The sequence below is a fragment of the Palaemon carinicauda genome, chromosome 7 (assembly GCF_036898095.1).
Source record: "Palaemon carinicauda isolate YSFRI2023 chromosome 7, ASM3689809v2, whole genome shotgun sequence".
In the NCBI taxonomy this organism is placed as follows: Eukaryota; Metazoa; Arthropoda; class Malacostraca; order Decapoda; family Palaemonidae; genus Palaemon; species Palaemon carinicauda.
In genome coordinates, this window is record NC_090731.1 from 10,688,049 (window position 1) to 10,714,465 (window position 26,417).

Below are 26,417 nucleotides of genomic sequence, written 5' to 3' on the forward strand. Positions count from 1 at the left end.
GGCAACAGAGTTGACAGCTACATGATCATCGGGTAAGTATATTCAAAAATTTATTTTACTAATGAAAATAACATATTTAAGAAAGACTGTCACATCCATGGCCATATTTTTTATTCAAGGTCTCAGTATCCTTACAAAAGTACTTTGAATGTTTATTTCACTCCATTTATATTTGTGAACATTGATTTGTTATGGTTGCAGCAACTATTTTGAAATATTTTCATTTGTTTTTATTTTATGAGTAAATGGAAATTTTTTTAAAGTTTCAGAGCATTTCACTGATTACAGACTAATAAGATACTTTATCCTTTTTTTTTTCAGATCAAGTTACCACTTATGTACCTGATAGACTCTATTCTGAAGAATGTAGGAAAAAGTTATATAAAATTGTTCGCACACAATATTATCGACACCTTTACATTTGTGTTTGAAAAGGTAAGTTAAGCATTGCTTTCTTCAAAAATTTAATATGTCTATTGAATGATAGGAAGGATGTATGAATGCTTTTAGCTTTTATATAGCATTCCATTTTGTCCTACCAAAGAACAGAGTCATTTATCTTAGATGTCTTAGCTTTTCAAGATTTAAAAAAAAATGCATTCTATGAGTTAAGTACAATAGTATAGCCTATGCATCTTCGAATGAGTAAGAACATATAAACCAGAGTTAATATGAATAATTTATATCCTGACGGGATAGAATAGGTTCTTGTTGAAACAATTATAGTTGTTATCTGTAATAACTAGTTGTGGCTTGCCTGTGAGACTGTTAAAATGCAAATGCTTACTGTTTTGGTGTTATATCCTCAAAAGTTTTTATTTCCTGATTATATTTCAAAACATTTCGTGACATTTAGGCTCTTCTCATATTGTCAGTCATTCTATCTTTGAATCTATAATATATTTAGCAATCATATTTGAATCTCAAGTATGGTTTGATGTGAATTTGAGAGAGCATGTTGAAGGTTGATTAAAAGCTTGAAATTTTTTAATAGGCTAAAATCTTACATCATTATGATGATAGCATTGGGATTACAATATTAGACTTTGCAGATAGGAGAGTTGCTAGTTTGACGTAAAGATGGAAGTGAGAAAAACTCATTATGTTGTGATGACTGTAGCCATGATAGAAGCCAGGGAACAGTCATAATGGCAAATTTTGGGAGGAATTGATTTTTAGTTTATAGTATCTTAAAAAAAAAACTTGTGAAAGAATCACTGAAAACTGCTGAGATTGGGAAAAAGATATTTAAGAGTTAAGATTATTTTTATTCGGATGAATGAAATCCAGAAAGGAAAGTTTGTTAGTATTGATGCAAAATATACGAAGATAATGGGGTGATTGGATTAGTCCTGGAAGTGATGGGAGGTCCTCCTCTGTGTGTGAAAAGAGGTAATTTGCTCATAACATATGATTTGATTATCAGTCAATTGTATCGTTTTATTTCAGAGTGACGAAAAAACCCGGAAAAAACTATACGAGCTTCGTCACACCTGGAATGAAGTCTTTCCCAAGAGTAAGCTCTACATGCTTGACACAAAAGTCCAGTCTGTGGACCCAGCATGGCCTGTAGCTGCTGGGGCATCTGGTGGTGGCACTGCTAAAACAATTCATATCAATCCAAATGTAATTGTAAGTTTTTTATTTTCTGTGCATGACCTGTTGTATTGACATTGCTCACCTGTCTTCTTGACAAGTCGGCAGGTTTTGATTTTGGTACGTTACAGCGTTGGTCCTTGTCCCTAGGAGTTCTGAGCTTGTTGCCCAGAAGCATCTCTCATCTTGGCATTTTCATCTTGTGTAGTAGTTTCACGTGTATTTGTTGCCTGATCTCTAGTTCTGATGAGTTGAATATTATTACTACACTACTCATGGAAAGGAGTGGTTCCACTTACAGTGTATGTGTGTGTAAAAAAAATATATATACAGTATATATATATATATATATATATATATATATATATATATATATATATATATATATATATATATAGAGAGAGAGAGAGAGATATATCTATATATATATCTATATATATATATATATATATATATATATGTATATATATATATATATATATATATATCTATATCTATATATATATATATATATATATATATATATATATATATATATATATATATATATATATATATCTATCTATCTATCTATCTATCTATCTATCTATCTATATAAATAAATATATATATATATATAATCTATATATATATATATATATATATATATATATATATGTATACATACATACACTATAGTTAATGTGTGTAAGTATAAATATTCTCTTATGAGTGGGGGGGGGCATCCATAATAGTTTGGTTTGTTGTGAGCGATCAGATGAAAATCTCCTACCATTACCAATCCACACTGGCCAGCATGATGTTAAAAACTGGCCAAACCCCAAAAATTGGCATCTGAGGCCTTTGTCCTGCAATGGACTAGAAACGGCTGCATTTGTTGTTGAGGTTTAAAGATTAGGATTGCTCTCCTCGTTCATTCTGCTTAATTTTGTAATAAATTAATGCCGGGTAGTCTGGAGACTGCAGGCTCATGTGATTTTACCCTTTCGTTATTCGAAGATATTTTTTTTTCTTTTTTTATATGTAAAGAAGTCATGTCTAGTATTTTTTAATGTATTTCAGTGGTTGCATACTTTTGTTACAAGTTATAGTTTAGGCATTAAGATTGATGGGTCACTGAACTTTTTTGAAGGCCATGTTTTGAATCAGGTACCTTCTGTTCAAGTTCAGGGTTATAGTTACATGGTCTTTGCCAAACTTAAAAATTATTAAATGGGAAAATTGCAGTGGAGTATTTAGCTATTATAAGTTGGTGAATATTCTAGAATTTAATATAAAGCAAGTGATATATTTGATATGACTTGGAGCCAATATTTTTATACTTTAAATTGAGAAATTGAGACTACTAATGTCTTTATCAGTGTTCTTCTTATACTGTATAAATACTGTTGATTAGAATTTATTATACATTAACTGCCGTGTTGAAAGACTATCACTTCTATATCATTTTATGGGTATGAAGTGATATATCTTGACTCTTTTTCACAGGGTATGAAGGGCGGATCTCGTCCATTGTCCAAAGGGGAGAAGGACTTGAAAGATCTGGAGATTCTCAAACGGGAAGAGGAGATTCTAGAGTTAAAAAAGAAAAGAATCTTACTAGAACAGAAAAAGAAAGATATGGAAAAGGTGAATTTACCACTCTTTTCCCCTATTCATTCTGATATGCAATAATGTTGTGTGCTGTATTTCATATTGGAAATTATATGTAACAGCATTACTGTTATCAGCTGTGCAGGATGAAATGCACTGTTTGAGCTGTAATTTGCCGATTCTTTTTTATTGAGTCATTCATTTCATCCAAGCTTATTTATTTCTGTAAAGGATAGGCAATAAGAGGTAATATGCATATTGCAGTTTGCCTTTTGAAGTATTTTTTTTTTCTACTAGATTATATTATTTTTCTTATTTGCCAGGGTCGACACCAGAAAGTGGAGCCCGAGCCTAAACCAGAACCACCAAAACCTGTGGTGAGTACTGTATCCTGTTTTGTCTTTTGTGTAGCCATTTTGAATACCTTTGTTTAACATTTTAACAAATAATCGTGCTTGCTCCTGTGCGTATTCATTGTCGATGTTCTATGCATTTCATGTACTAGAGCATACGTAGTTTAAACTAGAACGGTTTTGTTTGTCAAACACAAGCGTGTGGTCTGTAGGCTTTTTATTTAAATCGTTACTCATTTAGAACATGAGTAGAAGTTTCATTGTATGATTAAAAGTAGTTTAACCTGTTTTTAAACATAGTGAATCCCAATTCTGAAATAAGCTTTTTTCATGTATGTGGGACTGAAATTTAATACACTTGGATATGAGCAGTAAGACCCCAAAGGAACAGTAGAAAATTAAATGATGAGGATAATTGAAACTGATGCCAAATGAAATACTGTACAGTAGAAAATTATCAGGCTTTATTCATGGGATTAGGTAGTACCCTTGCAATGAAAGTTATTATGTAAGATGTCCTTTCCACCTTTGATATTAATGCTTGAAATGTGGTACATGTGGTGCGCTGTGACCAATACGAAGTGTGTGTATTCTCTCTGTTCTTTTTTATCCTGCCTAACTTGTTCTGGTGAATGTTCTGCATAAAAAAAAAAAACTTTTAGATTGATCAGTTTCAAGTTATGACTTTGTTTTTTGGTGTTTGCTTGGTCACGAATTTTTCTTTTTAGGACAACATTACAATAGACTTGTTACAGTAGTTTAAACTTTTTTTTTGAGTTTATTACCTCCGCCAACAAAGTTTGAAGGTTATGTTTTTGCCCCTGGAAGCATCAGGCAACCTTTACAGCCCACTACCTGCAAGACGTAACCCACAGGAACCTTCATTCCTTCTCCATGTTATGCTGGCTGCACAACATGTGGTCTAAACACCTCAAGCTTCTTTGTTGACCAAGTAGCAGTTGGTTGGGGGCAGACGTTACCTGGGGTCAGTCTGTGATGAATGGCATAGTGACTGTCTTCTTCTTTCCTTCATCTTCCCCTCTCTTGTGGTATAGCACATTCGGTATACTGCAAACTGGCTTCCTCTGTCTGTAGATATGAACCATTTCCCTTGTGTAATTCGATACTGTACTGTACTTTTCCTAACAATACAAACCATGATCTCTTTATGGGGAAAGACACCTTTTGGTGGGTAGAAGTCCCACATATTTGTCTCGCCATCACCTATCCCCCTGCAAGTACTGCCTGCAATCAAAAGTGACGGTATAGCACAGATGTGTATGTGTCTGTGAGTGGGGTAGTCGGTACTACCCCCCTCCTAACTAGCTGTTTGTAGCTATACCTCATAAAAAGTTGTATGGCTATTTTCCATCTTCGCCAAAAGTGTGTTCTCTAAAAAGAGCTCAAGGTTTGTTTTGATAGGAAAAATACAAGTTTCTTCCAATTTGTTATGTATATTGGTCAACTTTTTTCTACATGCACTATAATTATATAGGAATGAGCATACAGTACCAGTGATTTGTGTTGGTTCTAAGTGAGCCATATTTCCTTACTTGAACAATACTTTTTTCTTTCTGTAACTTTTCAGTTCGGATCTATTTTGCTTGTCTTACTGGTTGCGCTCCCAGCTTGAAAGGTGTGCATTGCCCAGTTGCAGTCTTGAAGTACTTTAGTAGCTCTCATAAGCTTTAAGCCTTTATATTTATGGCACGAATATCTTTATTTTTTTGTGCATAAGACCCATTAACTAGTTCAGTTATCTTCAGCTTTGAGTACCAAAAAGGATTTCATGCCTTGCCTTGAAAATACTCAGATAATTCTTAGGTTACAATACTGTGTTGCTCAACTCGTTCAGATCTGATATATTAATGGAAGATTCTTTTGTAATTGATTTTATTAAACAGATATTTTAATTTAATTTCTTTATTTTATAGTTCATGAACACCATTGTTTTCTCCCTTTTTATAATATTTTGACGTAAGCTGGAAATCAATGCCACTTTTCATTGGTGTATATGTTTCCTATCATGACAATATAGATGACAAAGAACTTAGAACTTGCCATCCTTTCTTGGAAACCAGATATAATAATAAAAAAACGTACCACAGAAATATTAAGACATTAACAATGGTCACTTTACCCGAAACAGCATTGATTATACTTGCTGGACATGAAAGAAGGTGGCGTTTACATTGATAACGGAGCCTTTTCAGAAATGTCTAGAATAAGGCATCCTTTTCATGGATAATGTTGGACACCATTGTCCTTGTCCGGGCCAGGCCAAAACATGCGCATTTTTCTTTTCATATCTCTTGATCATGTCCAGTTTATCTAGCAGTATTGTTATAGCTTAAAGTTGGGATTCACTAATGTTCCAGTACAAATGCAAACTTATGTACTGTAAAGGACTCAGGTTCATATGGTTAGCAAAAATACGAATTATGGCAGACATTGAGATTGCAAAGATTCAAAAGGTCAATAATCACTTGTAAACAGCTAATTGTGTACGTAGGCGGTAGTCCCTCTTGTCAAAACAAGAGAGAAGCTGTTCGACACTCGTCGCTGATATTGTTTTTTCTTTCTTTTTAATTTTATGGTAATCCTTATTTTGAGTTATAAGACAATTTAGCTTATTTTTATTTCATATTTGACAATCACAGGTTAAACATTAAGCCTATCGTACCATTCCCAAATTGATTGATCAGCTTAAACTTATGGAGCCAAGTGTGCTTCATTCAGGATACATACACATACCTGTACTGTGTTGTATGACTTTGAGAAGGATTGAAATGGCGTCATTATATGAAGCGTGTGTTTTCGTTTTTATTTCTAAAATTTTATGTATTATAATACTATTTTCATACTGAATGTACTCTTGTGTTATCTAATTTTATAAGAAAATTTTTATTAAGTTTTTCATTGTTACTGTGTAACAGAGGCTGACGTAAGGTTGTAGAACACGAAGTAATATGGATTTTATTTTTGTATCGAATTTTTAAAAATTAGCAACGATGAGTCAGATATGACTGAAGGTGAAACGGCTTAAAGAGAGGTATTGATGTGTATACAATATTGCTTGTAGTTTTGCTTGCAAATTTTTTACCCCTGGGTGTTTTCAAGTTTTTGTATTGCGTTTCTTAACCATCGCTTGTTTTCAATATTTGTATTGTTTTCTCCAACCCTAGGTTGTTTTCAAGTCCGGGGTAAATGTATTTTGGCCATTTATTTATTTTAAGGCTGTTGTATTTTTAATCATTTTGATTTTGGAAAATAGATGTTTTTTTTTTGTATATAGGATATGTTTTGCAGATTTATTGTACAAGATAATGGCAGTAGGTATGCTCTATTACTTTTGTAGACGATTATCTGAGTGTTTCTTACCATTCTGAATTTAATGTCCTAGTATACGCAGTTTTTTTAGTATCGTGCAAATGTACTGGTCCTGTGTAGGTATGCTAAAGATTATGAATTACTCTATTGCATTTGCATAAACTTCAGTTCATCTTGAAAGTTTTTTATTTACAATTTGTATTTTTCTTACATTATTAGTATGTTTATAGTTTGTCTGTTTTTATTTGTTTGTTTCTTTACTGATAGTCCATTCTATATTTGTATGTTTGTCCCTTCTGTTACCTTATAGAGCAAGTCCAACGAAGACCCCTCACTTTCTGCTGAGAGGCGAGCCGAGATTCTTCGATCATACAAAATCAAGAAAAAAACCCCGTTACCAGTAAAGGAAGACGTAAAGGTCCTGATACACATATCCATGTTTTTTTTTCTAGTACTTTACATTCCCCTTTGCTTGGCTTTTGGTATGTTTAGTGGGTTTTTTTTTTTTCAATACCTATTTTAGATGTCTTCCTGTGGTGCTAATTCCCAACATATATTAATCTTTTCTATGAAAAGGTATGGAATGTATACTATTCATCATCTCCTCCTCATGCCTATTGATGCCAAGGGCCTCTGTTAGATTTTGCCAGTCATCTATATCTTGAGCTTTTAATTCAATACTTCTCAAAATAGAGACGACTGTCTGAGGACTTTGAAGCACGAAGTAGGAAATGATGAATGTATGCTATTAGAGGCTACTAACATCACAACATTGTGATTTGCTAATACAGTAGATGTGTAGATAGCTATACTGTATTTTATTTGGTAGTAGACTGGGGTATGCAAAGGTTATCTTATTTGTTGTACTTCTTTCTTCTTATACCACATTTTGAGTAAATAGATTTTTTCTATTTTATGGTAAGTTTAAATGATTAAAGTGCTTATTTGGCAAACTTGTATGAATATTGGAATAATTTGTTGGTGCTTATAGACCCGGTTGTTTAAACTTCCTTTGTTTTTTAAAGATCTTGCTTTGATCGAAGTTTGGTTAGAGGCCAATGTTATTACCGTACCATCAGAAGTATGATTAGTATATTTCTTGGAGAGACTGTAAATTTAATGTGTAGCAATTTTTGCAAATTTTTTTAAACATGTTTCCAGAGAATTGTCATTTTTTTTAAACATTGGTATAGTATATAGATTCTGTTAACTTCTCAATTCTTTGGTATTTTCATATGTTATTGCAATCAAAATTGTTGTTTGCTTACAAACCTGGAAATTTACCAAAATTAATTTAGGAAGCTTTTCTTTTATTTATCTTTTTTTATTTGAAATTTTGTAATTCCCCATATATGAGATAAAAGTCCTCCATTGCTAGAGAATCTGTTTCATTAGCCACTTTTTATGAACAGATTTTAGTTTTATTGATTTTGTATACAATGTTGGCTTTATTAGGTGATGTTACTTATTTTAGAATGATTTATTGTTAATTTGTTCTCTTCATTTATTTATTTCCTTATTTCCTTTCCTCACTGGGCTATTTTTCCCTGTTGGAGCCCCTGGGCTTATAGTATCTTGCTTTTCCAACTAGGGTTGTAGCTTGGATAGTAATAATAATAATAATAATGTATAGTTGCACATAGGAATTCCTTACACACCTTGTTCTGAGGAGGTGCACCCTGTGACGCCATAACTGTACGGCAAGTTACTGTGTATAGTTAAAACCACTACCTCTGCCATCACTCCCGAGGAGTGCCAGGAATTCTTGTGTTAAATTTTACAGGCTGTTCCTTCAATTATAGGTTGTAGTGAGTTAAGTTTTGGACAAATGTTGGGATGCTTTAGAGTAGAGGTGATATGTGGTGTAAATGGAAGCTTTTTTACAAAAATATTCAAATAAAAAATCACATGGAGATAACTTTTTGGGTGACTTTGCAGCTATTAAGAAATGAATAGTTTTGAGGAACTTTATATTTATTGATGTAATTAGTAAAAGTAGGTATTTCCTTCATTTTAACACACTATGTTTGGGAAATTGAACTAAACTGAATCTTGATTTTTATGCCCAAAGGGGCTTAAAGAATATTGATTGCTTTGTGAAGGTTGGCAGTAAAATACTTATGAGTTGCTGCTTCTCACTGTCAGTTAAGACAACTGTGCAGTTGTACCCCGCATACTTTAAGAAAAAAATAATCTTTGTTGTTACTGCTTGTTTTACAAATGAAGTAACTTTTTTTTTGCAGATGCTTATTTGTGTAAATCAAAATTACTTGTAAGTAATATAGTTTTGCGGCCACAATGATATGTAAAGTGCATCAGTTCGTTGTATAAGTATGGCATTTCACCTTATAAGATTTGAAGGCTTCGCTTTGCATTGCGTTTGCTCAATTCTCTGTCCTTTTGGGTTCATTGTCAAGCAGTTGACTCAAACAACCAAGTGTAAGTGGTATTTATCAATGATGTGATGTCTTATTTTGTAATACAGTATGTAATAAAACAGCTACATGCTCTATAGTATCCTTTGTCAGTTATTATGTACTGTACTGTATTTATTTGCATCACTGTGTGCATTCATATTTTTTTGCTTTACATTTTTATGTTATATTTATGATTTTTTGGATTTGATTTCTTGTTCTTGGTTAGGCTAATCAGTCCACAGTAGTCAAGAGGTCTTTATTTACTGTACTGTAATTTTTATCATTGTTATGTTGTGGTTGAATCAGACCGACGGTTTCAGGGGGATACTTGAAGAAGACATAAACATATCACAGTATTATATGGAATAAAGTTCTGACAAAGGAAGACCCTATTTTTGCGGAGGTGCTGTAAAAGGCTAGAACAGGGAATCCAATAGAATACCAAAGAAATATTGCCTCCCTTTCTCTTGGCCAGCATTTCAATTTACAAAACGTGTATTAGGAAGGCCCTAGAGTTTAGGTGCTATTGAACTCAACACAGTACTTCAGTGTTGAAAATACCTGTTAATCGATGACGATGCTTTATCGAGAACCAGTACTATTACTAGAGGCAATGCTACTTGCACATTTCACTTGTGTCAAGCTGCCATCTTCCATATTCACAGTGAGAAATAAATGCCACCCTTCCCTACAAGAAGGTAGGTAGGAGGGAGGGTTTACACAAGACCTCCAAAAATGAGTTTTTTCCTTTGTCAGTACTAGTTTTTTGGTGTTAACCTTTTCGTGATCTCGACTGTGAGGCTCGTGAATTTTTACTAGGGAACAACCGCGTGGCGTGTTGATGTTTTGGTGTAACTAACAAAGGAATAAATATAGAAAGAAATTGAAAATTCCGATAGGAAGCTGAATAAATTTTCTATGTAACACTTGTGGTTATACGAACAGATGATATCAAAGTGTGTCATCAGATTCTTAGAGGTTTAATGTTCTGTGTGGTCTCTTAAGTCCTAAAGGACAGAGTCAGGATTAGGAGACTGATTTCTCCTGAAAGCTGCAAGATCACTGAGGCTAAAGCTATGAAATAAGTGAGCTCTCTATAATTATTCTTTAAGGGCAATGGAGGAATTATTTACATTTGTCAAAAACCTAAGCACTATATGCAGAAACTAAGATGCTAAGTTGTTATTATTACAAGCTAAGCTACAAGCCTAGTTGGAAAAGCAAGATGCTATAAGCCCATGGGCTCCAGCAGGGAAAAATAGCCCAGTGAGGAAAGGAAATAAGATGAATAACATAATGAGAAATAATTAACAGTCAGAATTAAATGTTTTATGAACAGTAACATTAAAACAGATCATTCATATATAAACTATAAAGAGACAAGTCAGCTTGTTCAACATAAAATCATTTGCTTGAAGTTTTAACTTTTGAAGTTCTATCTATTCAACTACCTGATTAGGAAGATCATTCCACAACTTGGTCACACCTGGAATAAAACTTCTAGAATACTGTGTAGTATTGAGCTTCATGATGGAGAATGCATGACTATTAGATTTAACTGCATACCTAGTGTTACGAACAGGATACTGTCCGGAAAGATCTGAATGTAAAGAATGATCAGAATTATGAAATATCTTATGTAATATGTATGACGTAACTAATTGAACGACGGTGCCTGAGATTAATAGCTAGATTTGGAATAAGAAATTTGATACGTGTATAGTTCCTGTCCAACAAATTATGATGAGAATCAGCAGCTGAAAACCGCAGGTGAACAGTACTTGAGACAAGGTAGAATGATAGAAATTAGATGATTCAAAATAGATTGATCACCAAAAATCTTAAAGACTTTCTCAATAATCTAATTTTTTTGTGCAATTGAGGAAGAGAGACCTAATGTGTCTCACAATTAAATTGTCTGCTGAAAATCACACCTAAAATTTTAAAGAATTCATACAATGCCGAGATCCAGATGTTAAGGAATCACTGTCCTCGACCTTCTTACATTCATATTTCAAGTTTTGTTAGGATTCAGCTTCATGCCCCATAATCAACACCATGCACTAGTTTTAGCTAGATCTCTATTAAGGGATTTGGCAACCACTGATGGAATTGATGCAAAGAGAGTAACATCATCTGCATATGCAACGTGCTTGTTTTGTAAGCCAAACCACGTGTCATGTGTACTGTATATACATTGTATGAAAAGTAATGGGCCAAAACAGATATCATAACTATCCTCACAATGGTACCATAACAACAACACACCCATTCCAAGTGATTGAGTTTGAAATAAAGGCCTCTTAATTGAAACGGTCAATGGCAGCAATAAATTCAAGAGCAATCATACATGCTCCAAGGCCTTAACAAAAGCTAAATTGCAAACTAGGGAACAAATGATTATCTTTAGCAAACCTATTTAGATGTTTTGCCAGAAGACAGTCAGAAACTAGATATGGGAGTTATGGAAATTGGGTGGTAATCGGTTGAACTTGAGCTACCACAAATGCATTTACATATTAGAGTAACGTTACCAATCCTCCATAAGCTAAACTAGTTAGTTTAGCCTCAGGAAAACAGGAATGAGGAAGATCAAGTGGGTGACAGAACCATCTGGTTTAAGTAAAGGAGGAACTGTTGCATCTACACCAAAGAGTGCAGATTTAAGGGTAGCCCACCACTTATGTTCTTGGGTTGTACCAGAAAGGGTTTCTTTTATTGTTAAATTGCATTTCTTTTCAGTTGTAGCATAAAAACTCTAAGCTGAGTATAATTATTCCAAGTCTAATTTGAATTGTTACCCTTCCAAAGATGATAGGCCTCCTGCTTCTACAAATAAGCACATCTACAATCATCATTGAACCAGGATTTGTCTTTCACTCAGTACCTTAGCACATGAGAAAGAATACGGCTATCAATTATGCATACTAGCAAAGCTACAACCTAGTTGTAAAAGCAGGATGTTCTAAGCCCAATGGCTCCAATGGGGAAAATACCCCAGTAAGGACATAAATAAAGTAAAAGAGAAGTAATGAACAATTGAAATAAAATATTTGAAGAATAGTAACATAAAAATAAATCTTTGAATAGATGTATAGGGCAGGTCTGTTTGCTTGTTGCTTCTGTGACTCGTTTTCTACTATAGGCTGAAACCTTTTCACCATTTCTCAGGTAGTGAACTGGCTCTGCTATAGCTTTATCCACTAAAGTTTTAGGGAATTGGGATTTACATAGAGGATCACTAGAAACTTCTCGACCGTCTCCAGATCGTAAGCAGCCAGCACATGGCGACTCCTCGATTAGTTTTGACATGATTTTGTATAAGTAGGTTCACAGAGTAATTTTACTATTGCTGAGGTGGTCTAACTTTGAGCAGGATCCCTGTTGAGATATCGCTGTGGAGCAAAGCCTCAACCATCTGTGATAGCTAAGGTATTCATGCGATTCGAGATGCCTAAATCCAAGTGAACTTGTAACCTGCCTAGTAGAAACGGTGTTAATTTTAGTATTTCAAGGAGAGGAGCCTACCCTCCCTTTACTGAGTACTCAAGTCTATATATTAAAGAGAAACTCAGAAAATGGCTAATCCCCATTCCCTAACTATCAAATAGGTTATTGCCCCCTTCAACGAATTGAATGTAAGGAAAGGGAGCGGTGCTATTTTCCCTAACTACAAATTACTGCAGTCAAATTCCATAGTTAACCAAACCAATGCATAGGAAAAGGTTAAAGCATATTGATACAAGTCTTAATAGTCTTCAAATGGAAAGAAAAAGAAGTTTTGAATAATACTACTTGATTGAAAATATTAAAATCCAGACTACGGTATTAGCCCCTTCCCCTAACAAAAGGATAGTCACCCTTTTGATGAATCGAGGGCTAGGAAAAGGTGTCGGAAAGTAGTTCAACTTGTGGTTTAGAAATTTATTTGATAGAACTAGTTTTGTAGATCCATGCAAACAAATACGGAAAGGAGGATCATCCATACACAGGAGGGTAAAGCTATATGCTAGCCCCTCCGCGTCTCTCCCGTACCTTTGGGGATGGGAGAGAACATCACTCCAAATTTTTGTATATTCACAAAATCTTTTTTACAGCAAGTTAAAATAATACGAAAACAAGCTAATAAAGATTATTCATTATAATCTCTCATTGATAGAACTTACAAGATTATAGAATTTATTTACAGGCTATGGAAACTAATTCTAAATCCCTGTCTAGACAATGTAGATAAAATTGTATAACATACTGTATTCATAATTTATCTTGCTTAGGTAAAATAACCTCTTATTAAATGTTTTTTAGGCTAACTACTGAAAGTGTGTAGTAACTAATCATAGAATAGCCATTCATATATTTGGCTAGAATGCAAAATTTGGTTAGGCTATGTTAGCCTGACATCTAAAACTGTGTCGGCAATTAAAGTTTACAACAAGAATTATACTTGGAATATTTTTTAATAAAAGTAAATGGGTAATAAAGTAAATAAAACTGGAATAATTGATAAGATGCAAAATCTAAAACACCGGTAGGCTGTCTAGTAAGTCTGGGAGTAAAGGGCGACCGATGCCACACGAGCTGATTCCTTAACAAACAAAACAAACTACCGAAGGCAATCGTGAACACTGAATTAGTTCTCCCATTACATTGATGGTACTACTAAGAATAGTGGAAAACTAATTATAACAGATTCCTGTTACTTAATTGATGAAGATTTCTAATTGAATGGGATCTGAGCATCAAGCGTGTATACGTCTTAGCGACCGAATAGGAGGAGGTAGCTTGGCGCTAGATAGTGCGCAAGTAGTAATGTTGGTTCTCGTTGATGATGTGTCATCGATTGCCAGATGATTTCAGCACTGTAGGTGCTGTGCAGAGTTCAATATTACTGGAACTGTATGGTCTTTTTTATACACACTGAGTCTATGTTTTCCCTATTGAAACACTGACCCTAGAGCAGGGAGGTAATATTTCATTTTTATTTTCTCTCATTGGGTTCCCTGTTCTAGCCTTTTATAAGAAAGTCCTTGGAAACTACACTGCACATTAATCCCAAAAATCTATTTTATCAATTTTTTTTTGTCTATTTTTATATCTTAAATTTAGTATTGTACTGTATATTGTATTATTCCCTCCAGCTCTATAAGAGTCACATTCAATTCAAGGTACAGGGTAATTTCCTCCTTTTTAATAACTCACTCTTTTATTCCTATATGACATATTTTATGTCCTGGTATTTTGAGTCTCTTCATCCCAATATGAAGTACAGTACTGTATTCTCCTGTTTCTTAGTTTCTCTATACCTTATGCCTGATCTTGACAGTGTCTAGCCCTTTGCACATACTGTAAAAGATGTTTCATAATTCTGACCTATTTGTGTTCAGATCTTCATTTTAATAGCTATGTAATTAATTCTAACAGCCTTGCCTTTCATTACGTGAAGTTTAATACATCAGTGTGGTAGTTTTTTTTTTTTTGTCTATAACCAAATAGTGTAATGATCGTCTCAGTCATCAAGTTGAATCAATTCTTTCAAGAGCTTTTCTGTCAAGTAGTTTGTCATAAGTCTCATTTCATAGTTTACCTATTATTCGTGTTCGCTATTGAATTTTTTATGCAAATTTATTTTACTTTTGTTAGTTCTCATTTACAGTTTATTTTTTGTTTGGTTTAATTTTTCTATTGGAGCCCTTGGGCTTATAGCATTCTGCTTCTCCAACTAGGGTTACAGCTTGGCTTCTGATAGTGATAACAACAATACAGCGTAGGGTTCAAAAAAATTTTCAAGAGACCCTAAATACTCTGCATTAGGGTGTACTCCCTCAATATTTTAATCTCCACGTAGCATTCATTTAATTTTGATCTGCTTCACAACAAACCCGCTATTTGTAATTTTCCTAATTTGCAGTCACAGAATCATATGAATACTATAATCTGAATAAAATAAAAATAAGGAAGTGGTTGATAGATAGAAGTAAAACTGTAGATAGCACACTGGACTGTGAAGATGGGGGTAAGAAAGCTGTTGTAAACGAGAAATGAAATGAGGGAGCTGAATGGGTTGTAAATATAGATATCTTATTAATTGAGAGAGCATAGATTGGATTGGATGCAGTGGGAATATTGTCCAATGTTAATGATTATAAAGGGGGAGAAGCTTGAAAATATTGGGCCTCAAAGATTTGAGGCAGTTTGATGGTGTGATGAGGAAAAACAAGGGCTGTTTAGTTTGGAAAGCAGTACAGTACAGTACTTATTTAAGTAACAGGACAAATATTTGTACCTGTAGTAGGTAGACAAATGTAATATGTATTGAGGCAGAGAGTTGACTTATAAAACCATAGATGTCAGGAGAAGCTGATACTGTTTTCAGGTAATAATAAATATGAACTTATGAGTACTGGCATTTATAGTGCAATGAATACGAAAAATAAAAAATAATTACGTCCATTTAGTTACTTTGAAAATTCTTCATGTCTGATGAATACAGTAGTCTTAATTACTTCTCCAGCAATTGAGAGGCTTAGTCAACAAATTTAGATAATTATCAGACATATCGTAACAAAGTACTAAAGGCATCCTATACTCAGTTGATAAAAGCATTTAAATGGAAAATTTAGGAATCCAAGTAAGGGCTAATGTCATCCCTTTGCTTGATAGCTTCCCCAGTTTTCCATCCTTCTTTACCTCTATTCCTTCATTTCTCACAACTTGCTGTCAAGCATCTTTTAACTTTTACTTTGCTGTGCAGTTGCACTAAATGGCACCTCTGGCTCCGACACTGACCTCTGTGGCTCAAATTTCATAAATCAAAACTAGGTAATGGAACAGTTATATTTCATGCACAATGCAAGCTGGAAAATAAACTATGGGAGTTATATGATATAAGCAAATTGGACAATTATTTCTTAACTCATTGTTACTTGATTGTGTTATAAAACATTTTGGTTGGTGGTTTGTAATTTTAAGGTAACTAGTACACTGCCTATGAATATGTTTAAGCAGATACCTTTTTAGAAACTGTAACTTGATAAGACTAACATACAGTAGTCCTTGTAGTTGAATATACCGTGCATGAGGTACATATGGTGAAAAGTACATGTTGAAAACAACTTTGAAGGGTTGCATGTGTTATGAGATTCGTCATTTTTCAAGTAAATACAATATATGTCATGAATGATTGATTACAAGCATATGCTGTATACCGTGTTTGAAAATCTTTGCTATTTAAAGCTATATACCGGTAATGATTGAAATGATGGTTCTTCAAGTTAGTTGATGAGATATTTCATGAAGAAGTTGAAATATAACATCATAATTTTTTTCACTCGACAGGTAAGCGGAACTATCCACGTTGACCCTCGACGGATGCAACAGGTTCTTCCCCACGTAGCTGCATCAGTTCCTGTGACTTCACGTGATCCTAGGACAGAATCATCTCGGGACCCAAGGATAAAACAGGATAAACCATCGAGGGATCTGAGAATAGCTCTTGAAGGCTCTCGCGATCCCAGGATCAAAGCAGAAGCTTCAAGACTTAAACCGGAAGCATCACGTGATCCACGATTAAAAGCTGCTGAGACCGTTACAACTAGTGTTAACACGCAACCAAAACCATCAGAGCAGCCAGTGTCTTCTTCAAGGGATCCTAGAGTTACTAATAAGGAAGCTGAAAAGAAACCTGATAGTGGGAAAAGTAAGAAGGAGACGCCTTCAAAACGTAAAAAGTCGCAGAAAGCCGAGCCGAGAGATACCCGTTCTTCAAAATCAACTTCTTCTTCACGGGAAAAAGAAGTTGCTCCTAAACCCAAGCCACCAGAAGTACCTGAAACCTCAACGTCCTTTAAAAGTAGAAAGACCCGACAACGTAACTACAAGGCGCGAGAGGATTCTCCAGATGAGAAAAATTCTTCGCAGAGCAGCGGTGGGAAACGTTCTCGTGGGGATCGAACGTCGGGTTCAGACGATACTGATGATAGTGATCATTATGTTGGAAATGTACCAAACAAAACTCAGCAGAAACATGGGAACAAGAAAGGTTGTGGTCAGTCTTTTTCTTTTTTTATTGTCTATCCTATTGGTATTTCTCACTTTGAATTGATGTTGAACTAATCATTTTATTGTAAAGTTTTTAAGCCTCTTGTTTAAAAGTAATAACCATTTAGAAATATATTCAGAATTTAGTAGATTCTAGAATAAATTTTCATGTGTAGGAGAATATTAATGTAAGGCAATCTTTGTATAGCTAAGTATTATGAATACTGTCTTTTTAATTTTTGTTCACAGTTAACCTTTGGTGTGCTAGCTTACAAGGCACATGTATCAAACTTGGAATTAACATGTGAAAAATTACTGTATGTAGTTTATAAGGATTTATTTTTTACAAATTTGGTTTCTTAATATATAAAATTTTGTGCAGATATATAATGAGTCATGTTAGCACTGAATCGCTTTGTACTTTTCAAGTACTCTGTTATGAGAACTGTTGGGTCTTGAAGAATTTGGGTCATAATCAGTCAGATATAATTTTGTATACATTTTATTTTTTATTTTTATACAGTTAAAAGAGGCGTCATATCTAACTTTAGATCACATTTCTTAATATTTTCAGCTAAAAAGGGTGACGTGTGTAGCCCACCTGTCATAAGTGACACAGACTATCGCCAGTTTACTCCACCAAAGCGGCAGCAGGCAAATGAAAATGTGTCGCCTCCTAAAAAAGACAAAATTATGGAAGAGTGAGTACATGCTTTGAGTTTGTTTTTCCTTTAGTTTATGAATGCCTTATATGAGTTTTAGTCACTTTTATTTGTGAAGTTTTGGTTATCAGTTTGATATCCTTCTTTCAATGTTGACGTTTTACGTTTATTTTGTCTGATAAAGGAAATGTCTTAGGTTATGTATTTGAATGTCAATTCATTTTTACTGATATTTCTTAATTTTGTTTGTATTTACTGTTGTATATGATTGCTCACAAGATTGTATAGCATGTTCACATTTAGATTGTAATCTCGGATGCAGTAGTGTACAGTATTGAAAGGTTAAAGGTTAAAAAGTGTCGGGTTTCAGTTCCAATTTCATCTGAAGAATTGCGTATAGGAATGTCAGCCAGGTAAATCCAACTTTATACTGTGGTACTCAACCACAGCCATAGCCTCCCCAGTAAACAGAATAAACTTGCCTCATCATCTGAGCAGGACTCTGCCATCCTTGCAAATGCAAGTCTAGCGCGTTACCAAAGAATCCTTTATCATGGATTCCAAAAACCAAAAGCCTCAGCTATCTGAAAGTTTGAAATGAAGACAAACAGAAAATTTCATAGTGCCAGTAAGTTCTACTAAATACAGTTACTGTGTCCATCTCCTACCGTTTAACTGCATAGTATCACTTTGCTGTAAGCAGTTGCCATTTCTCCTTGCTTATTGTGAGCATGACCTTTTATTGCTTCGTGGCTTGAAATCTTTTCAAAATATCGAAAAGCTTGTAGATATTATAACTAGCTGTGTAAAGAAAAAGCATTCATGTTTTATCTATTAACAGAAAATTTAAATTATTGAAAAAAAACTTGAAAGTAATGTAAGCTTGAGGCCTCTGACTGAAGAGTTTAGTGTTGGAACAACTATTTATGACTTTAAAAGACCAGCTGTTGGTTTTTCTATGCTCGAAGAAATGATGTAAGGTTAATGAAATTATAAAAATTTATGTATAGATCAAATATTTTTGTAAGATGTAATATTTTTTTTGTGTTTTCTGCTGTATTTATCTTGTTTTAATTTGTCAAGGTTTTGCCAAGTACAACTGTCTCAAATGGCATCATTTATTTTTATAAAACGGGGGATTAGCACAAGAATATGAAGGTTCGACAATTTGGTAATGGATACCCCAGGAATAATTGTGGGACCCAATCAAAATGAGGCAATTTTGATAAAGTTTTTGACATGCTGCATCTTTGAGGTGTAAAGATTGATTGACTTAATATTAATCATGTAGTTAGGTTTTGCTTTACTTCCTTTAAGGGGACCGTCCCCCATGGGGTATTGACATAACAACTTTCAGAAATCGAAAATCGTTTTATTGCTTCTATGTATGCGTAAACATGTCGTACATACTCCCTAGAAGTTTCAGCCAATTATTTTTACAAATAACGAAGATATAGAGGTTTTTAAATGATGACGTCACCCTTACTGTGTCGTCTGCATGACTGAGTTTGACAAAATCGTCTGTGTGTTAATTTTGCATATCTATAGCGATTTTTCATTTATATTTCGAGCTATCGTACGTCTGGCAGAAATAGAAGGCATTGGTAGAGTGTAGATGAACGAAATCTACTCTTACAATAACAGAAGCCAAAGTTGCCAAAGATGTATAGAAGTTATAATGTATGCGTTTGTTTACTTGAAGTTCGTATGTACATTGTGTTTCCACAACGCCTTCGGGAACATTATAGCAAGGCCAATGTTACCTAAGGTTGTAGAAAGAACAAATAGTCAATCATTTTTCCAAACAATGAAAATATAGGAGTCTTTAAATGATGACGTCATCCTTATGGCGTCGTCTGTATGACTGAGTTTGACAGGTGCGCAGTTCTCTCTCTCTCTCTCTCTCTCTCTCTCTCTCTCTCTCTCTCTCTCTCTCTCTCTCTCTCTCTCTCTCTCTCTCTCTCTCTCTCTCTCTCTCGAATTATTTACCACTGCCATCTATACAAATACTTTTATTCTCTCTCTCTCTCTCTCTCTCTCTCTCTCTCTCTCTCTCTCTCTCTCTCTCTCTCTCTCTCTCTCTCTCTCTCTCTCTCTCTCGAATTATTTAAAACTCCCATTTATACAAATACTATAATAACAATGTTCAACTCTCTCTCTCTCTCTCCTCTCTCCTCTCTCTCTCTCTCTCTCTCTCTCTCTCTCTCTCTCTCTCTCTCTCATGTTTCGAAATCTCGTACCTCTGGCAGAAATGAAAGGCATTGGTAGAGGGTAGGTGAATGAAAACTACCAGCTACGAAAAAATCACAGTTTCCAAAAACATAGAAATTATAATGCATGTGTTTATTTACTTGAAGTTTGTATGTTGATTGTGATTTCACAACGTCCTCTGGAATTTTATAGCAAGGCCAATGTTACATAAGGTGATAGAAAGAACTAAAAGTAAGTGGAGAACAAGAAAACAGAAGCCAAAGATGTATAGAAGTTATAATGTATGCGTTTGTTTACTTGAAGTTCGTATGTACATTGTGTTTCCACAACGCCCTCGGGAACATTATAGCAAGGCCAATGTTACCTAAGGTTGTAGAAAGAACAAATAGTCAATCATTTTTCCAAACAATGAAAATAGTGGTCTTTAAATAATGACGTCATCCTTATGGCGTCGTCTGTATGACTGAGTTTGACAGATGCGTAGTTCTCTCTCTCTCTCTCTCTCTCTCTCTCTCTCTCTCTCTCTCTCGAATTATATACCACTGCCATTTATACAAATACTTTTATATTCTCTCTCTCTCTCTCTCTCTCTCTCTCTCTCTCTCTCTCTCTCTCTCTCTCTCTCTCTCTCTCTCTCTCTCTCCAATTATTAAAAACTCCCATTTATACAAATACTATAATAACAATGTTCAACTCTCTCTCTCTCTCTCTCTCTCTCTCTCTCTCTCTCTCTCTCTCTCTCTCTCTCTCTCTCTCTCTCTCTCTCTCTCTCTCTCTCAATTTGAACTGTCATCTATATCAGCCAAAGGCGCTCTCTCTTTCTCTCTCTCTCTCTCTCTCTCTCTCTCTCTCTCTCTCTCTCTCTCTCTCTCTCTCTCTCTCTCTCTCTCTCATATGTTTCGAAATCTCGTACCTCTGGCAGAAATGAAAGGCATTGGTAGAGGGTAGGTGAATGAAAACTACCAGCTATGAAAAAATCACAAAGTTTCCAAAGACATATAGAAATTATAATGCATGTGTTTATTTACTTGAAGTTCGTATGTTGATTGTGCTTTCACAATGTCCCTCTGGAATTTTATAGCAATGCCAATGTTACATAAGGTGATAGAAAGAACAAAAAGTAAGTGGAGAACAAGAAAAAAGAACCAAGAAAGAGGGAAACCTGGATAAGAGTACAAAGCTGAAACCTGCTAACTAAAACACTGGCAACAATTAGAGATCGCAGGCAACTCATAACATAGGAATAGTAAACTGAGGGTTCAAATACCTCCTTTAGGGTGCATTTATGTAGGAATGAACAATAAAAGTTATCATAATAATATTATCTTGATTTCTTTTAGAAAAGAAGCGAAAGCTTGCTGCAAATCTTTGGGAGCTCATAACTCAAAAACATACTTATTCCCACTTAGGTACATTTTTCTCACTTATTTGTTGTTCGATATTAGAGAAAAATATATCGTTGAAAAGAAGAATAAAAATCCCACAATTCTGTCAGACAAAATTTTGATTTTCGTTTTACATTTTTTTTCACGATTATTTTCCGTCTAGACGAGGAAAAAAAAATAAAAATTCATTAAAAAAAACAGAAAGGAAAATCAAAATTCTGTCTGACAGAATTGTTTGGTTGTTAGAGTAGTTTTTGTGGTATAAGTTTCAATACAATTGGTATTATACTAGTGGGGAAAAATTTACCTAAATATTTTTTATTAAATCATGATTTTTGCTCATAAATCCAAAAGTTTTTGATCAAATTACTTGAAATTTTTATATGATGAAGGTATTATATATGTCTAAAACATATATAGAAATTGTGTAATTTGGATCATTAGAAAAAAAATGGCGGACATGGCGGACGGTCCCCTTAAATGAACCATTAAAAAACAACCAAATCTCCCTTAACATTCAATGTCCCTCATGAATTGCAAATAAATACTAAATTCATACTGTAATACAGTACACAAACTTCTTTTGAGTTCCTTCACAACTGTGCTCAAAGAGCGTTTATGCTTATATAATGTCTAGTAGCGAATGCAATGCTGTGTTGCCTAATTACAAGATGAAAATGCCAGTAGGCCAAGGCATGAGTTAGTTTTCAACAAATACCAAACGCTGTTGTAAAAAAAAAAGAAAACTTAGACTCCTATTGAAGGTTTTTCTTAGCCATTCAAACCTAAGTCCTTTAAAGTCAAACGTCCCTCTAATTTCTGAGCCGAAGGCCAACTGTGAAGAGCCTTTGACAGGCGACTGGACGGGGCTGGTCGTTCACAGTCCCCACCTTTCGTTAACTACCTCATTAACGATTTCAGTAGCCGTTCCAGCTCTGCTGAATACTTTCCATATTTTAAAAGAATCAGGTTGTATAGCTAGGAAAATAAGTATTGCTTTTAGAATTTGATGTAGTCATTATTAATATTATCATTATTTTCTATCTTCAAGGGTTAGGTTTTTCCCCATTTTATTTTCTCTGACTTGATGTAGTGAGTACAGGAATATAATTTGTTTTTCCATTTTTATTTTTGAGGTTTCCCAGCCCTTTCAGATTAACATTTTAGTAAAATACATGTAATAACTTACTGGATAGCAACCGAGCAACCAGGTACTTTTGCTGTACATTATATGATAGTTTTTTAGCTTGACATAAATCCACAATTATTATTTAATGTTGCTGTTGTTAAATCTGAAATTGTAAGTCACAGTGTATTTTAAAAAGTGTTTTAGTACATAAAGTGGATGAACTGGTATGGAAAGTATTGACTCCTTTTTTAAATTAAAACATTATTTGCTGAAGTATATAACCTGAATTAGGTAATGCCCCAGTTATGTATCATTTGACACTTTTTTTTTAACATATACTAGTACCTTGTTGTGTTTGCACCTGTTTTTTTCATCACCAACACTAGTGTTTGCACATTTCTTTCCAGAGAACCAGTTGAACCACCGCAGGGACTTGGGTAAGTTTCCTTTTTAGATTTCTTTATACCTTTAGATTAGATCAGGTTATGTTTTGTTGCTTAAACTTCTGTATATGTTCATACATCACACATACATATACCAAAGGCACTTCCCCCAATTTTGGGGGGTAGCCGACAACAACAAGAAACAAAACAAAAAAGGGGACCTCTACTCTCTACGTTCCTCCAGCCTAACCAGGAACTCAGCCGAGTTCAGCTGGTACTGCTAGGGTGCCACAGCCCAACCTCTGTATATGTACATGTAGATATAAGCAAGTGCCTCATGCTCGTCCCAGCTAACATCAAGTTCATGGGGAGAGGTTGGGATTTAATGACACACTTTTGGCTTTATTGATAACCTATAGCATCCTCAATCATGAATCATATATTTTATGAATAGATCACATACATATACCAAGGCACTTCCCCAATTTTGGGGGGTAGCTGACATCAAACAAATGAAAAAAAAATGGGGACCTTTCCTCTCTACATTCCTCCCAGCCTGACAAGGGACTCAACCAAGTTTGGCTGGTACTGCTAGGGTGGCACTGCTCCCCCTCCCCCAGTATCCACCACAGGTGAAGCTTCCTATTAATATATAAATGATCTGATTATTGAGTTGATCGTCATCATCACCATCTCCTCCCACGCCTTTTGACGCATTGAGATAAGCACTGTCATCACAAGGAACTGGCTATCCTTTGATGAATTTAGCAAATGAACCCTCTATGGATTGATTTAATACGTACATACATACATATACCAAGGCACTTCCCCCAATTTGGGGGGTAGCCGACATCAAACAAATGAAACGAAAAGGGGATGTCTCCTCTCTATGTTCCTCCCAGCCTGACAAGGGACTCAACCGAGTTCGGCTGGTACTGCTAGGGTGCCACAGCCCACCCATTATCCACCACAGATTAAGTACAAGACAAAAGATACCACAAATCAAAGTAGAAAAAAAAAAACTGTTAGTGTAAATTATTTTGTTAAATGTCTTTTAAAAATTTTTCGACAAACCCATTAGTTATAAGATTCTTTATGACTTGCTTCTGTTAACATATGAGGATCAGAAATTGAGACTTGAAAATATTCCTAGCTATTTTTTATTGTATGTATTTTATCAGTGCATAGAAGTCACTTTCAAAGGTGACTATTTCATATAAAAGTTATTTTGGTTTATTATAAAAGTAAATGTGCAGATTGTAGGCAATATGATTACGAATCTTTTCATGAATGATAAATATTGGTTTATATTAAAAGCGTAGTAGAAATTTTTCTTAGAAAATTTCATGTTTTGAGAAATTGGGTTTCAATTATTTTTTGTAGAAAAGCCTTTAGTATGTATAACTATTTTCCCCATCATTGTGGATCGTAAAGACATAATCATCATATTTTAGGGTTATTTACTGGTCAGTGGGGAGCCCCTTCACTGAAATCTAGAAATAAACCAAATGCTTAAATTATACCAAGACATGGCTAACATAATATACTCTCGTCTGCATCTTTCAGCGTAACCATAGGATTACAATTGTAAATTTACAAATGAGCAGAGTAAAAAAATATTAAGAAAATCTCTTGGAAACCCATGCAGCAAACGTTTATTTACAATACATGTGCTATAGAAAAAATAAGAAAACGGAGTCTTTTTCTGGAAATCATGCAAATGGTGGTGTTACTGTATATCGTCACCCTCATAAACTTACTGCCTAAGTCATTTTCTCCACTTGTTGGGAAATCAAAAATAAACCTTCTCATTTCCTAATTCTTTATATCATTGTCTTGAGTTTCAATTCACAAATTCTTAATAGAAGAATTTGTGAATAAGAATTTGTTAATTGAATCTCACCACAATGATATAAAGAATTAGGAAATGAGGTTTTCTTTTTTATTTCCCAACAAGTGGAGAAAATGACTTAGGCAGTAAGTTTATGAGGGTGACGATATAGAATACGAATATCTTTTCTTTGAATTCTTTAAGAAAAGTAAATACAGTAAATATGTACTCCAGTCAAAAAGTGTTGGGTAAAGGACCGGATGTGCTTGCTTCAATATATGTAAAAAAAAAAAAATTTACTAGTAAAATACTTTTGATTTTACTAGGAAATTTGAAACATGAAATATAGACATTTTCCCAGCCAAAATGCAATGTTTTAAATTTCCAAAATTCCAAACAGAGGCAATGAGTCGTGCCCCTTAAAGGCATATGAGGTTTACTATCATTTGCTGATTGTGCAACTTGACAAAAGTATATGGAATACTGCCGTTGCATACTTAGCACTTGATTTGGAACATAGCAGTGTAGCTCCTTTGAATAAGAAGGAAAGGCATACTGAACTTTGGAAAGGGCATACGAATTAATATACATCAGGCCAGAGAAAGGATCTCGGAACAGTAATTAATTTGTAATTATACAATTGTTGCTCGGCATTAATCCAATTTTTCTAAATCTGACGTAAATTTCTTAATCTCCTTATCACAAAAGTAAAGCACGTATATTTTGATAGATGTAAAGTAAAAAAAGAAATGGAATGAGAAAATAAAGAAAATTTCCCTAATGTAATGGTGGCTGACATAACAATATCGCACACTTCTTTGTACGCATGATTACGGGCTTATAATTTATGATAGGGACCAGTAATTTGCTACATATTTAGAATCTATAAGGATTTTGTAACTACAAAACTCGTTTATTATAAAATAGGATTTGTAATTATATGATATGCATTTGAAATATATTTTAAGTGTTGTATATAAACTAATTAGTTAGGTATGACATTCTCTTTATTAAGAAGGCAATGTTGGAAGTGCAATGTATATTCTTCTTTTCTTCTTCCCACCGTTATCCAGACATTTAGGGGTTGGTTGTCTGAGATGTACCTTCTCTAGTGCCTTCTATGAACAGCATCCTCTTCCACCAAATCTTTTGTTTCCATATCATCCTTTACCTTATTTCACCAATTAATTTTCTACCTCCCTCTTGATCTTGCCCCCTCAGCAGGTTCCTCCCAAGCCTTCCTCACTCCCTCCCCACCCTCCATCCTCAACACGAGCACACGCCATATCAGTCATAACACTCATGTGACCTCTGTAATCTTTACAACACCTGCCATTCTCCTTATTTAAAATTTTCCAATCTTTCAAGCAGTGATATTCTCATAATCCACTTCAGCATTCTCATCTTTGTTCTCTTAAGCTTTGCTTCCTCTTTTTGTCTTAGAATCCACGTTTCCCATCCATATATTAACATTGGTCATATTACTGTTA

At 34.4% G+C, this 26,417-nt stretch overlaps 1 protein-coding gene across 6 annotated transcripts in view; it reads left to right on the top strand.

Annotated features, from left to right (window-relative positions):
• The window catches only part of LOC137643832 (pre-mRNA cleavage complex 2 protein Pcf11-like), a 69,796-nt gene that overhangs the window by 22,116 nt on the left and 21,263 nt on the right, over positions 1–26,417 (top strand). The window contains exons 2-9 of one of the 6 annotated variants that reach the window (XM_068376545.1): positions 322–435; positions 1,450–1,632; positions 3,085–3,225; positions 3,513–3,566; positions 7,183–7,290; positions 16,625–17,327; positions 17,901–18,027; positions 23,121–23,150. In XM_068376545.1, the coding sequence (XP_068232646.1) occupies positions 322–435; positions 1,450–1,632; positions 3,085–3,225; positions 3,513–3,566; positions 7,183–7,290; positions 16,625–17,327; positions 17,901–18,027; positions 23,121–23,150 (1,460 nt within the window). Of the gene's footprint in view, positions 1–321; positions 436–1,449; positions 1,633–3,084; positions 3,226–3,512; positions 3,567–7,182; positions 7,291–16,624; positions 17,334–17,900; positions 18,028–23,120; positions 23,151–26,417 lie in introns of all 6 variants that reach the window. The other 5 variants (XM_068376544.1, XM_068376543.1, XM_068376546.1 and 2 more) reach the window with 5 other exon arrangements.